This window comes from Lissotriton vulgaris, chromosome 4_1 (assembly GCF_964263255.1).
Source record: "Lissotriton vulgaris chromosome 4_1, aLisVul1.2, whole genome shotgun sequence".
NCBI classification, from domain to species: domain Eukaryota; kingdom Metazoa; phylum Chordata; class Amphibia; order Caudata; family Salamandridae; genus Lissotriton; species Lissotriton vulgaris.
In genome coordinates, this window is record NC_141691.1 from 1085940700 (window position 1) to 1085956525 (window position 15826).

Here is a 15826-nt window from a genome sequence, read left to right on the forward strand (position 1 = left end):
ATCTAGTCATAAGAGGTGGCAAAAACAAAGGGTGGAATTGACCATAAGGGGGCAGGGTAGACCCCCCCTGACCCCCTAGGTTTGATATGGGGGCCATTAAAGGGCCCCGCGGGGCCTCAAATTTTTTTTTTTTTTTTTCGATTTTCGCGGGGGAAGCGCCTGGTGCGCGCACCGGGGAGCGTATCGAGGAGGGTACTATGGAAAAATAATCACTTCAAAAATTGTATGTTTATGAATTGTTTTTTTTTTTATTTTTTTATTTTATGTAAGTACCTACATGTAGGTACTAATGAAGAGACTTAAATTTAATGTTCACCATCTTCTTTGTAGACATCTTGCATGTTGTTATTGTATTTTTTGTGGTATATGGAATTCATAATATAGTCTGTCTGGAAAGGAGAAACAGATCTTTTAAGCACTCCCTGAGAATTTCTAGGGGATCATGAGTAGTCTATCCTGTTCACTTATGAAAATGAGGTGTAAAATATTCATATGAGATAATATAGTGGGAGAAAGGTAGTAACTATGAGTAAACTTACTATGTAACAGAAAAATAGTTGAACAGTATACTATAAGTCTCACTTTATATTTTAAACATTTTTGGTAATACTTCATGAATTACATATAAAAAAGAATATTGTCTGAAACAATTGAAATTATTAAAGATAAATTTATTCCTCTGATTCTTTTTCATAATTTAATAAAATTTCTAACATAATATTGTCCGGAATTTCCTCATAATTATATGTACATGATTCAATTTCTTCCAAACATTCTATAAACTGTTCATCCAAAGAGTCATCCATGAAATCAACTTCTTTTTTTTCATCTTCTGGTTTTTCCACCTTTACTTTGATAGAAGTATCATTTGCCTTATTTTCTCCTTCCATTTTCTTTCTGAAAATTGCATATAAATTAACTATATTAGTAGAGCTAGTATACCAGAGAAGCCTAACTCAATCCATAACTATTACAGAGAAGTCTATCTCTATCTCTAACTATTAAAGAGGGATAGCATATCACTAACAGAATATTTTTTAAGAAATAAACTTAACGTGTACAATATACTTCCATAATTAGAAGTTACCTTAGAGAAATTAGTTGAAGTTGTCAGTGAAATTTGTTTTCAAGTGTACTTCAGGAAGCAGTAGTCAAAATGGCTGTGTTTCCCTCTCTTCTTTTATATATATTGTTGTACTTAACCAATCAAACGTCAGGAAATAATCGTAGAAAATGAGAGATACTTTTTAATTGGTTGTAAATTCTAACATTACAAGTGTGTTTTTGTCATGTAATTTACCTCAGGATATTTAGACAGGCCTGTAGCCTAAATGTCTCAATGGAATTTCACCAAATTTGGGCAAATGGTAGGGACTGCTATGTAGTAGGGCGTATTCTATATTTGATGAAAGTGTCTCCATTGGGTTTTCCGTAAATTACTTTCCCACCTTTTTTTAACGAGCGCTTAGGGGTGCGCGCTCCTTTACGCGCACTGGCAGCGTTACGGGAGTCCTCCATTTTGTGTTTCGGAACAATCGAGACACAAGATGGAGGGTAAACAATGTTCGGAATGGATAGAAGGGGGAACTGTAGAGACTTCTTGACCCTCTAGGTTTTCTGAGGGGGGCTTAGGAGGCTCATAAACGTTAAAAAAAAAAAAAAAATTCTTTAATTTTTCGCGGGGGTAGCGCCTGGTGCGCGCACCTTTAAGCGTACCCGAAAGCGTACTTTGGTGAAAAATAGTGAAAAAAGTTAGAAAAAAATAAACGCTTTGAATGATCAGAGTTAGGGTAGCTCTGAAAAGAGCTTTTGGGTTCTGTGGTTGATTTAGGTACCTACAAGTAGGTTCCAATACACATTCTTAAATTCAGGAGGAATATTCTATTCCCCTCATCTGAGAAGTGCACTCCATCTCCTCTGTAGATGTCTTGCATGTTGTAACGCAAGTTATTATTGTATAATGAACCCATTCCATAGTCTCTCATGTAAGCAGAAACAGATTTATTTACATGTTTCCGTGCTTTCTCAAATTGTGGACCAAATTGGTTGGACCAGTTCCATTTCTGTCTTTGGCATATATTGGAATATACCAAGGCAGTGTGGGGAAAAAGTATCATCAATTGATGAAAGGTGTCCTTTAATAGCATTTCCAGACCTACCCCAGTTAATGTGCCTAGATCGTTTCCACCACAGTGCACAATTATAAGGTCAGGTTCTGGCAGATGCAAAAAGGTTTTCACCAATGGTATCAATTGGTGACATTTTAATCCTCTGTGGCCAATCCACTTGATTTCCACATTTGATAAATCAAGGTTATGAAAATTTCTGCTAGCTGCATACCTTTGAGCCCAGTGGATGTAGCTATGTCCAATAACCCAAACAGAGTACATGATGTGAGAAGGTTCTGGTCCAGTCAGATGAAGTGTGGGAATGAAATGGCAGTTGGAACAGTAGGAGTTCACAAAAAAATAATTGTGGAGTTTCTGTGCTCTTGAATCACTAGCAATGATTGGTGGATTCAGATAGTTGAAAACTGAAAGTTAGGGTGTATGGTTATGTTGTGTGAAAGAAGCAATTTGAATGGTTTAAAAAAAGTCACCAAAAGCAAAAATACCCTGTATAGGCTGCTGTATTGACAGGTCAAACATCCTTGCTGAGTTAATTTGCAACATTGTAAGATAAACTTTTGAACCTTAGAGTTCAGTTAGGAGGGAGTTGCTATGGTAACAGATAGAAAGGTTTGAGAGGGGGATGGGTGTTGGTTTGAAAATAGTGAGGGAAGAGTTTTCATTGGTTGAATTAAGGCATATGTGTACAAAGATAGAGATTTTCTATGCCAGTCTTGGTTTCAGTGTATTGAGAGCACACCTTCTCCTCTGCTAAAGAAAAATTGGTGTGTGTGTCTGACACTGTTTTCAATCTCCAAAAGCATTTCTAAAGGTAAGTAATGATTCATTTAATTTAGATAGAGATTTATTTTCTCTATGGAGAATATTTGGAAGCAGATAGTTATGTTTTAGAAGTGAAATTGTATGTTAGTATATAAGTCCTGCGCAGTGTTTTTTACATGTTATTTAAAAATCGATTTTGGGTGCAAATGAATGGTATTTTTATTTGGCCTTTTTTATGATTGCCATGTGCAGTTGATGCATGACTTTAAACATGGGTAATAAGTGATGCACTGGTGGCGCCAGGCTTTTATAAATGAGGCCCTGACTTTGTTTGATGATATTGAGTGGTTGTAGTTAGGTTCTGTGCAGTGTTTCTTACATGTTATTGAAAAATCGATTTTTGGGTGCAATTGATTGGTATATGTATTTGGCCCTTATTTATGAATGCCATGTGCAGCTGATGCATGACTTTAAACATGGGTAATAAGTGACGCACTGGTGGCGCAAGGCTTTCATAAATAAGGCCCTGACTTTGTTTGATGATATTGAGTGGTTGTACTTAGGTTCTGTGCAGTGTTCCTTACATGTTATTCAAAAATCGATTTTTGGGTGCAATTGATTGGTATATGTATTTGGCCCTTATTTATGATTGCCATGTGAAACTGATGCATGATTTTAAACATGGGTAATAAGTGACGCACTGGTGGCGCAAGGCTTTCATAAATAAGGCCCTGACTTTGTTTGATGATATTGATTGGTTGTACTTAGGTTCTGCGCCGTGTTTCTTACATGTTATTGAAAAATCGATTTTTGGGTGCAATTGATTAGTATATGTATTTTGCCCTAATTTATGATTGCCATGTGCAACTGATGCATGACTTTAAACATGGGTAATAAGTGACGCACTGGTGGCGCAAGGCTTTCATAAATAAGGCCTGACTTTGTTTGATGATATTGAGTGGTTGTACTTAGGTTCTGTGCAGTGTTCCTTACATGTTATTCAAAAATCGATTTTTGGGTGCAATTGATTGGTATATGTATTTGGCCCTTATTTATGATTGCCATGTGCAGCTGATGCATGACTTTAAACATGGGTAATAAGTGACGCACTGGTGGCGCAAGGCTTTCATAAATAAGGCTCTGACTTTGTTTGATGATATTGATTGGTTGTACATAGGTTCTGTGCAGTGTTCCTTACATGTTATTCAAAAATCGATTTTTGGGTGCAATTGATTGGTATATGTATTTGGCCCTTATTTATGATTGCCATGTGCAACTGATGCATGACTTTAAACATGGGTAATAAGTGACGCACTGGTGGCGCAAGGCTTTCATAAATAAGGCCTGACTTTGTTTGATGATATTGAGTGGTTGTACTTAGGTTCTGTGCAGTGTTCCTTACATGTTATTCAAAAATCGATTTTTGGGTGCAATTGATTGGTATATGTATTTGGCCCTTATTTATGATTGCCATGTGAAACTGATGCATGATTTTAAACATGGGTAATAAGTGACGCACTGGTGGCGCAAGGCTTTCATAAATAAGGCCCTGACTTTGTTTGATGATATTGAGTGGTTGTACTTAGGTTTTGCGCAGTGTTTCTTACATGTTATTCAAAAATCGATTTTTGGGTGCAATTGATTGGTATATGTATTTGGCCCTTATTTATGATTGCCATGTGCAACTGATGCATGACTTTAAACATGGGTAATAAGTGACGCACTGGTGGCGCAAGGCTTTCATAAATAAGGCCTGACTTTGTTTGATGATATTGAGTGGTTGTACTTAGGTTCTGTGCAGTGTTCCTTACATGTTATTCAAAAATCGATTTTTGGGTGCAATTGATTGGTATATGTATTTTGCCCTAATTTATGATTGCCATGTGCAGCTGATGCATGACTTTAAACATGGGTAATACGTGACGCACTGGTGGCGCAAGGCTTTCATAAATAAGGCCTGACTTTGTTTGATGATATTGAGTGGTTGTACTTAGGTTCTGTGCAGTGTTCCTTACATGTTATTCAAAAATCGATTTTTGGGTGCAATTGATTGGTATATGTATTTGGCCCTTATTTATGATTGCCATGTGCAACTGATGCATGACTTTAAACATGGGTAATAAGTGACGCACTGGTGGCGCAAGGCTTTCATAAATAAGGCCTGACTTTGTTTGATGATATTGAGTGGTTGTACTTAGGTTCTGTGCAGTGTTCCTTACATGTTATTCAAAAATCGATTTTTGGGTGCAATTGATTGGTATATGTATTTGGCCCTTATTTATGATTGCCATGTGCAGCTGATGCATGACTTTAAACATGGGTAATAAGTGACGCACTGGTGGCGCAAGGCTTTCATAAATAAGGCTCTGACTTTGTTTGATGATATTGATTGGTTGTACATAGGTTCTGCACAGTGTTTCTTACATGTTATTCAAAAATCGATTTTTGGGTGCAATTGATTGGTATATGTATTTGGCCCTTATTTATGATTGCCATGTGCAGCTGATGCATGACTTTAAACATGGGTAATAAGTGACGCACTGGTGGCGCAAGGCTTTCATAAATAAGGCCTGACTTTGTTTGATGATATTGAGTGGTTGTACTTAGGTTCTGTGCAGTGTTCCTTACATGTTATTCAAAAATCGATTTTTGGGTGCAATTGATTGGTATATGTATTTGGCCCTTATTTATGATTGCCATGTGAAACTGATGCATGATTTTAAACATGGGTAATAAGTGACGCACTGGTGGCGCAAGGCTTTCATAAATAAGGCCCTGACTTTGTTTGATGATATTGATTGGTTGTACTTAGGTTCTGCGCCGTGTTTCTTACATGTTATTGAAAAATCGATTTTTGGGTGCAATTGATTGGTATATGTATTTTGCCCTAATTTATGATTGCCATGTGCAACTGATGCATGACTTTAAACATGGGTAATAAGTGACGCACTGGTGGCGCAAGGCTTTCATAAATAAGGCCCTGACTTTGTTTGATGATATTGAGTGGTTGTACTTAGGTTCAGCGCCGTGTTTCTTACATGTTATTGAAAAATCGATTTTTGGGTGCAATTGATTGGTATATGTATTTGGCCCTTATTTATGATTGCCATGTGCAACTGATGCATGATTTTAAACATGGGTAATAAGTGACCCACTGGTGGCGCAAGGCTTTCATAAATAAGGCCCTGACTTTGTTTGATGATATTGAGTGGTTGTACTTAGGTTCTGCGCCGTGTTTCTTACATGTTATTGAAAAATCGATTTTTGGGTGCAATTGATTGGTATATGTATTTGGCCCTTATTTATGATTGCCATGTGCAGCTGATGCATGACTTTAAACATGGGTAATAAGTGACGCACTGGTGGCGCAAGGCTTTCATAAATAAGGCCCTGACTTTGTTTGATGATATTGATTGGTTGTACATAGGTTCTGCGCCGTGTTTCTTACATGTTATTGAAAAATCGATTTTTGGGTGCAATTGATTGGTATATGTATTTGGCCCTTATTTATGATTGCCATGTGCAACTGATGCATGACTTTAAACATGGGTAATAAGTGACACACTGGTGGCGCAAGGCTTTCATAAATAAGGCCCTGACTTTGTTTGATGATATTGATTGGTTGTACATAGGTTCTGCACAGTGTTTCTTACATGTTATTCAAAAATCGATTTTTGGGTGCAATTGATTGGTATATGTATTTGGCCCTTATTTATGATTGCCATGTGCAGCCGATGCAAAACTTTAAACATGGGTAATAAGTGACGCACTGGTGGCGCAAGGCCTTTATAAATCAGACCCTGACTTTGTTTGATGATATTGAGTGGTTGTACTTAGGTTTTGCGCAGTGTTTCTTACATGTTATTGAAAAATCGATTTTTGGGTGCAATTGATTGGTATTTGCATTTGGCCCTTATTTATGAATGCCATGTGCAGCTGATGCTTGACTTTAAACATGGGTAATAAGTGACGCACTGGTGGCGCAAGGCCTTTAAAAATAAAGCCATGTGTTGCTATTGTATAAACTTAAATATGTTGCAATTTATTGTTTATATTGTTTGCTTTTTAACATTACTTTGTTGTTTGCTAATAGTGGTCTTTCATGTGTTTTTTTAACAGAACAACAGATTCAAATCAACTTCTGAAAAGGAAGCAAAAATGCCTTCAAGGCAAAGAAATATCAAAAATACCATACGGAAAAGGAGAACATCAACAACAGAGTTTATGGAATCCTCTTCAACAACTACTTCAAAAAACACCAGAAAAGCTTCTGGTAAGCCAATTAAGTCTTTTCTTCGCAACATATGTCGTAGGAAAAAAAATGAAATTGCTAATGTGAATATACAGAAAAAGTCAACAAATCTAAAAAGGAAAGAGAAGCCCACAAAAAATGTTTCCATTGGACCAGGAGAGAAGAGAATGGTTAGCAATAGAAGGGTAAATGTTTTTAGGGACATTCGTAGGCGAATGTTTCGCAATAGGGTAGTTTTAAATTTGCTAAAAAATGAAAAGAAAAGTAAACTAAAAGCTGCTTTTTACAAGAAAAAGAAAAGTGTAGAAAAGATTGTTGATCAGGCTTTTGAAGTTAAGAAAAAATTATTTATTTTAATAATCAATAGAATTAGGATACTTAATAAGGCAATGGATGTTTTCAAATCGAACAGTAGATGGAAAAGAATTATTAATCGGAGTAATTTTTGTGAAGTATTTTCTGGTGAATGGATGCATAGTTCAAGTTCTGAGCCTTTTTTTAATGAGGAGAGTTACTTTCAGGAAAATGATTTGGTGCATGCAGTTGACACCAGTGGTCGTGCATATGAGGTGAAAGATAGTTGTGTGATGGAAAAAGAGAAACTTGTATCTAGAGATGCAGAAGAGGTCTTAGCTGATGAAGTTTTAGGGAGACGTACTAAGGGTCCAGTGTACACATGGAAATGCAGTAGTATTTGTAGTGTGCGACAGGAATCAATTGATTTGCTTCGAAATTTCTTACGTACATATAGTAAAAAAAGTCTCAAACAAAAAATGAAGATCCTGCAAGAGTTAGATCCTTGCAGAGTGAGAGAAAGCACAGGTTTGCAAGGGCATTCACTAGCATGTCTTTCTAGAAAAGTTTGTCGGAGTGTTTTTCATCATTTTAGGATGTTAGCAGTGCATCATAATAACGTAAGGAAATTAGTGAGGAAGTTGTATTATGCAAAAAGTCCTGCACTTAAGCTTAAACAGTTAAATAGTGCTCTTTTGCATGGATCTGAAGTGGATGTGAAGACTATTTGTGAAGAAATTGAGTTTTGTTATTTTGGGAACAAAGAGGACAGTGTAGAAATAGATATAGTAATGGATGGTAATGCAGAAGATAATGGACAAATTTCAAGTATTGAAAAGTTTGATGAGGAAATTATCAAGTTTAAGGTGAAATCAAGTGAGAGGCCTAATGTAACTTGTGTGTGTTGTCGACGGACTCATTATAAAATTCAGACTAGGTTAGTTGATTTATATGCAAAAAGTGAATTGGAAAATAATAGTGAATGGGAGGATTTTGTAAGTTATTTGTTGGTGGAGAATTCTTTTGATTTGAGTTTGGATCAGCGTATTTGCACTTATTGTTTGAAAAAATTAAATGAAAATAGAATGCCTGCAAGAGCAGTTTATAATAATCTTCAGTTGATAGATATTCCTTCTGAATTGATGGATCTAAATACTTATGAATCTATTTTGATTCAATGTGTCCATCCTTTTCAGGCTATTGTTCGCATGGAGCCTAAGACAGGGAAATTGCCTCCATCAGATTTACTGAGAGGATTAAAGGGAAGAGTTGTTTATTTGCCTCTAGATGTAAAGAAAAATATTAATACAATTGGTGTAGAAAGAGTAGAAGAAGATCCTTTAGTTATTCTAGTTAATGGGGTTCCAACAAAGAGTAAGAAAATTTGGCAAGATTTAGTGGATGTTAAAAAAGTCAAGAAGGCAACGTTGTATTTAGTTAAAAACAATGAGTACTACAAACATGTAAGTGTTGGAGTAGAGGAAACAGCTACAGAAGAAGATAGTGATTCTTCAGTTGGTCAAATTGAAAAAGTTGATGTGTCTAGAACTGAAGAAATATATGAACATTATACTGTTCATCCTTTGCATTCCAAAGAAGTAATGGGAAATGCAATTGACTTGTTTCAAATGAAGGCAGCAAAAGGAAGTCCCATTAGTGTATGGGAAGAAAGTTTGGAAGCTCGTTGTTTTCCACAATTATTTCCAACAGGTTGTGGTGGACGATATGATGATCGACCAGTTCAAATTCCTGCAGCTGAATACCGGACTCTAAGATTATATGCAGAAGATCCAAGGTTTCGTCAATGCATTCCATATTTATTTCATCTACTGTTTGAAAGTGATTTGTCTGGGCTTTCTTATGCAGTTAATCATATATTAAAAAGTGGACCTCATTTGCAAAATGTATGTGCAAGGGACTTTATGGAGAAAGTTAATCTGCAAGACAGTATTTTGGAATCTCAGCTAATCAATCTCATGGCATGTCAACGTGGAACCAACGAGTATTGGTTTCGTCGTCATGGAGAATTGAAATGTATGCTAAGAAACTTAGGAACTCCTACATGGTTCCTCACTCTTAGCTGTGCTGAGTATGCCTGGGACGATTTACTTCAATTTCTACGAGAGGCAAATGAAAACATACCAAATATAGAATTGAAAACACCAGGAGAACTGTGTTCTTTAGATCCAGTGAATGTTTGCAGATATTTTAATCATAGATTTGAAGCTATGATGTCTTTTATTACCAACAAAAAAAATCCTCCCCTTGGAGAGGTTTTGGATTTCTTTTGGAGGAAGGAATATCAAGCGAGAGGTGCTCCTCATATACATATGTTGTTGTGGATTAAAGATGCACCCAAATTTGGATCAGATTCAGATGAAACAGTGATGAGTTTCATTGAAGAGTATTCAACATGTGCTGTTCCAAAATCTACTGAAGAAAACAATTTAAGGCAACAAGTTTTACGTTTTCAATCTCATCGTTGTGGAAAGTACTGTCGTCGAAAATTTAAAAACAAGGAAAAGTACTACACGAAATGTCGTTTTGCATTTCCTCGACCAGTGATTTCTAAAGGAAGAGTAAATAATTTGATGTCATCTCTACGACATACTGTGACGAGAAAATCTCCCAAAAACACATATAATTTGAAAAGAAATGAAGAATCTAAGTACATCAACGATTACAACCCAGTGATTTTGTCCATGTGGAATGCTAACATGGATATTCAGTTCGTTGCTGACAACTCTATTGCTGTGGCTCGATATGTGACATCTTACATCACCAAAAAAGAAAAGACAGAACTGAAGGAAATGTGGGAGGACATTTCACATGAAAAGAGTCTAAGCAAGAAATTATACAGTTTCAGTCTGAAGATGTTGTCGCATCGAGAAATTGGAGCATATGAATGTTCTGATCGGTTATCATCAGCAAGTCTCTATGCCAAATCAAGAACAATCATTTGGGTGAGTCTTGGTCTTGCTGCAACACGAAACCGAGTTTTGAAATCTGTACAAGAAATTGAATATTTGGCGGAAAAAGAACCAAACAGTACAGATATTTTGAAGACAAATATGTTGGATACATACTATCCAAATAGAAGTACTCACCTTGAGAACACATGTTTGTATGAAGTTCTTCAAAACTACAGTTATAAGAGGAACATCACAGAAGATATCAATAATGGAAAATATGCACTCATTGGCTATGAAGGATGTCTAGTGAAGCAGAAAAAAGGCCATTTGATTAATCATCGAAAATTGAGTTGTGAAGTTCCAGACAAAAGAGAATTTTACTATTTAGCTCTTTTGCAACTCTTTAAGCCATGGCGTACAGAAGAGGAACTACTTGGAGATTTTCTCTGTTATGAAGACTCTTTTAATGCAACTAAGGATACCATAGAATGTCCTATTTTTCTAAATTATCTGCAAATGTTGAATGAAGAAATGGAGCAAGAAACCACAATTGCTGAAGAGATAGCTAGAAACAGTTCTCAAGATAGTCAGAGTTCTACTTCATTGAGCCAGGATCCACTAGGAGGACCAATTATCCAAAATGAAGCTGCCACTGCCATGGATGAGGTGGAAAGAGCTATGGAACAAGCTCAAGAGGATGGAGTTAACTTAGAAGATTTGGTAACGCAACTAAACATTGAGCAGAAAAAGATATATGATGAAGTCACAGAGCAGATTGAACATGGATTCAGACATGAGAAAAAAGAGTGCTCATGTATATTATTTGACCCTGTCCGACTGTATGTAAGTGGAGAAGCGGGGACAGGAAAAAGTTTTCTAATTAAAGCCGTTGCAAGTTATCTGCAGAAAAGGACTGATTCACCACTGTCTTGTGTTGTAACTGCTCCAACTGGTCTGGCAGCACATAACATTAAAGGGATTACTCTACATCGTTTATTGATGCTGCCAGTTGAACATGATAATAAATTGCATTACAACAAGCTATCTGGAGATGCGTGTTCTGAAGTTTCAAGAGTCTTGAAGAAAATGAAACTTCTTATCATAGATGAAGTAAGCATGGTCTCAAATCTAATGCTTGCTTTTGTGCATTTGAGAATGCAAGAAATTCTTAAAACAGACTATGATGTGTTATTTGGAGGAAAACACATTATTGTTTTTGGAGATCTATTGCAGTTGACTCCAGTAAAAGGACAACCAGTGTTTAAAATGCTCACGCATGAAGATACCAGGAAGTCCCTTGGAAGCATTGGAAATGTTAATATATGGCTAAATTTTAAATATGCTGAACTGCTTCAAAATATGCGACAGGCCAAGGATGAAGATTATAAAAATATTCTACAAGATGTAAGAATTGGAAAAATGACTGAGAAAGGGAAAAAAGCTTTGCATAGTCGATTAATTTCAAATTTGTATGCAAATGAAAACATTCTTCCAGAGAATATTTTTAAAAAAATGACTGAGAAGAAATCTGGGATATGTTTGATGCCAACTCTGCAAGAATGTTCCATCTTCAATCAAAAAATGTTAGACTTAGAAAATGAAGAGATTGTGAAACTGGAAGCAATAGATAAAATAGAGCATATGGGTGCAACAATTGTTTTGTCAGAAAATTTGAAAACTAAATTGCATTCATTGGAGAAAAGTATTTCAAAAACAGCTGGTTTTGAAAAGACTCTGAATGTGTGTTTAAATTGTCGTATCATTTTGAGAAGGAATTTAAATGTTGAAAGCGGTCTGGTAAATGGAGCAATGGGTTATGTTGTTGATTTTGTGAATTACAGAAATAGAGATGGAATTGAATTTTTAAAAATAAAATTTGATGGCATTGAACAAGTACAACAAATAAGTCGTTGTTCTGCTAGATTTTTACTTGTAAAAGACTTATATGTTCGCCGAAAACAGTTTCCTGTTTGTTTGGCGTATGCGGTGACAATTCATAAATCTCAAGGTTTAAGTGTAGATAGTGCATTGGTGAACATTGGAAGATCTGTGTTTAAAGAGGGTATGGCATATGTGGCATTATCTCGAGTCAGAACTTTATCAGGATTGTACTTGATTGCGTGTGATGAGACAAAGATTTCTGCCGATCTAGATTGTGTTAAAGAATACAATAGGTTAAGAAGAGAGTATGCTCCACATTTGCCTCAATATCCTCTGTTTGAAAAACGTGTGGTAGGCCGAAAAAGAAGAAATGAGGATAATTGTAGTGAGGTAGTTGCAAAAAGACAAAAAGTAGAGAAAACTGTAATTGAAAACAGGAAGAAAAAGAATTGTGGAGAAAATGTTGTTGGATTTCAGTTTGAAAACAGTTCTGGTGTCAACTGCTATGCTAATGTAGTGGTTAATGTTGTTTTTTTTCTTAAAAGTTTACAAGAACAGATTGTTGAAAATCGGGATCAAAGATTGTGTGGTTTATTGAATTCTGTGTTTCAGAAATGTAGCAGTGTTACAGCACAAATAGAAAGTGTAACAGAAATTCGAAATATTTTAGATTTGTGTTCTGGTCAAGATAAATTTTCACAGAACATTCAGCAGGATTGTCAGGAATTTTTAATGTATATGTTTGGTGTTTTGGAAGATGAAGGTGTAGATGTAGATAATCTTTTCAGTCTTTCTTATCAATGGCAGCATGACTGCCACAATTGTAGTTTATCAAGTACTACTACAATAGACACTGAAAGATTTATATATTTGACTTTACCAGACTGTAAATCAGTGTCTTTTAAAAATCTAGTTAAAGCAGCAGATCATAATATGGTGTGTACCCAATGTAACTGTACAATGCTGTCCACATTATTTATACAAAGGTATGGGCAGTATATTATTTTAGTTTTCCAACGATGTAGACCTGATGGAACTAAATTGACAACTTCTATCAAAAATTTTGTGGCTTCTCAGTTATCAATTTCTGGAAGGACCTTTACAACTGAAGCTATTATTTATCATGATGGATCTTCGACCACCTCAGGACATTATACATGCTACTTAAAATCTGAAAATGGATGGAGTTACTGCAATGATTCTCATTTAACTTATAAACAACGTTTGCCTTATGACTCTACAAATTCTTATCTAGTGTTTTTAAAACCAAAGTTTTAGTAAAGGGAATTGGCCTTTGAAGACGGGAATAGTTAATAAAAGTTAGTTAGTTAGTTAGTTAATCTAATATTTGAAATTATTTATCTCATGTAGATACTTTAAGTGGATCTCAAAGTAAAAAATACTGATATATCTGACACAAATTGGCCGTGAGGAAAATGTAAGATATGATGTTGTTAGAAGTTGATGAAATCGAAGTTATAGAGCACAGCAGACTTTTTTTCACCAAAAGGACCTTCACTATCTGCAATCTCATGTAGATACTTTAAGTGGATCTCAAAGTAAAAAATACTGATATATCTGACACAAATTGGCCGTGAGGAAAGTGTAACATATGATGTTGTTAGATCTTTTTTCATAGGAAGTCGATGAAATGGAAGTTATAGAGCACAGCAGACTTTTTTCCACCAAAAGGACCTTCACTATCTGCAATTTGGTCTCACGGAAAAGTAAGTGAATCAAAGATTAGTGTACTTATATGAGATGTATGTTTGAATGGGTTTTTTTAAACACAATCTTTTAGATTGTGTTTTTTTTTTCCCGCTGTTATATGATGAAGACTTTGATCTCACTAATTTAAGTGAAATTCAATATATTCTGAGAACAGCAAAAATAAATAATGTAACATATTGTAGAAGTTATTGTGTAGTTTGCATTGTGTAATTTATATTGTGTTCACATTGTCTTATACTCATTTTCTTTTTCACCCTTATTTACCTCTCTTTACTAATTTACACTCTTTTTTCATCGCTGTTTCTTTAGTGCACTTCATTCACAACTTCTTAATCTAATAGGAACTGTCTGCATTTCCTCTGTTCCTTCCACCACTTTTTATCTTTTTCATATTCTCACAGTACCACTGCTTTAGTTTCCTAACCCTCTCTTTCTTTTTCTCCTTTTTTTTTCTTTCGCATCCATTGTACTGTAGTTCACTTAGTTCTTCCTTTTGTCTTTCTGTGTACTTACTCTCTCACTCCTGTTTTATCCATCGTTCTATACTAACTTCATTCCTTTCATCCCTTCACTCTGTTACTTTACTTCACTCACTCTCAATCATCTTCTATTCCTCTTTTTTATTTATAGTTTCTCAATCAGACTTCTCTCCTTTTCACTCATTTTTCTTTTATTTTCTTATCTTTACTGATTTTGATTTGATATCTTACATTCTTTTAGTATCTTATTTACCTTTAGGAATTTGTTCTCTTTCTATTTCTTTTTCCTTTTTTTTTCTCTTTCTACATTACTTTCTTTCTGTTTTTGTATCCTTCACTATTGCATCATTTCTTAGTAAACTTTTGTAGATTTTTAAACCTCATGAACTGTTGTTTCTATTTTATTATATATTTTTAAGAAATTATAACGTGTTTTTTCTTTTATCTTTCATAGATACAAGTTTGCATTGATTATATGGTAAGTGTGTTTACAAAATCTTTTTTGTTATCACCTTTTGTTTTATTTTCACTATTTTTCTGTCACCCTACCGCACCCCTATTTCCTTACTTTGCTTCCCTCACTTATTCTTTTGTTCCATGTTTACTTCCGACCACATTCAATTTCTTTCAGTACTTCTGCCTATGCACACTCCTTCACTTACCTTTTTTACTGGTTCACTTAGTCCCTTTGTGACAGTCCTTCTTTTACTCTCTCTCTTGTTTGTCTCTATTACTCCCCATGTGTTACCCTTATTCACTTACATGTACCCTCTTTCACCCCTTTTTACTTATATTCACTGATATTTACTTTCCCTCAATCACTGCTATTCTTTTCCTCTGATTCCGTCACTACCTGACATTCCCATACTTAACTGTCCTTCTTTTTACTTTCAACATCCATTTACAATCTCCCTTAACCTCTGCTTTAGTCTTCTTCCTATTTCTTCTTTCTTTTGCTCCCTTATTCATTTTTCTTTTCTCAGTTACTTCCTTTTACACTTTTTATCTGTCTTACTATCTATTACACAGTCCCTCCTTCATTTTTTTTTCTTTTTTTTTGTTAGTGCGCTGACGGTACGCGCACCGGTGCGCGCACCGAAAGCGAAATATAAAAAAAAATATTTTAAATTAAAAATATTATCTCAATATACATTATAGTGTTCATTTTTACAAAAACATACTTTAGCAATTCACTAAAAAACACATAGGTATGAGTCTATATAAAAAGTTAGGAATTAGCATTAAAAAAACCTATGAAATTCACTGAAAAAACCAAAGGTTTCACACCAGTTATAGTTAGGAATTAGCATTTAAAAAACCTATGAAATTCACTGAAAAAACCATAGGTTTCACACCAGTTATAGTTAGGAATTAGCATTTAAAAAA

General features: G+C 35.2%; 1 protein-coding gene across 1 annotated transcript; it reads left to right on the plus strand.

The window, feature by feature from the left end:
* The first annotated feature begins 2835 nt into the window (after positions 1 to 2835).
* On the plus strand, positions 2836 to 15043 carry LOC147722896 (uncharacterized). Its single transcript, XM_086965303.1, has 2 exons — positions 2836 to 2940; positions 7011 to 15043. Exon 2 carries the CDS (start codon positions 7050 to 7052, stop codon positions 13506 to 13508), a length of 6459 nt encoding a protein of 2152 aa, XP_086821429.1. The 5' UTR covers positions 2836 to 2940; positions 7011 to 7049; the 3' UTR covers positions 13509 to 15043.
* Positions 15044 to 15826: the final 783 nt, after the last annotated feature.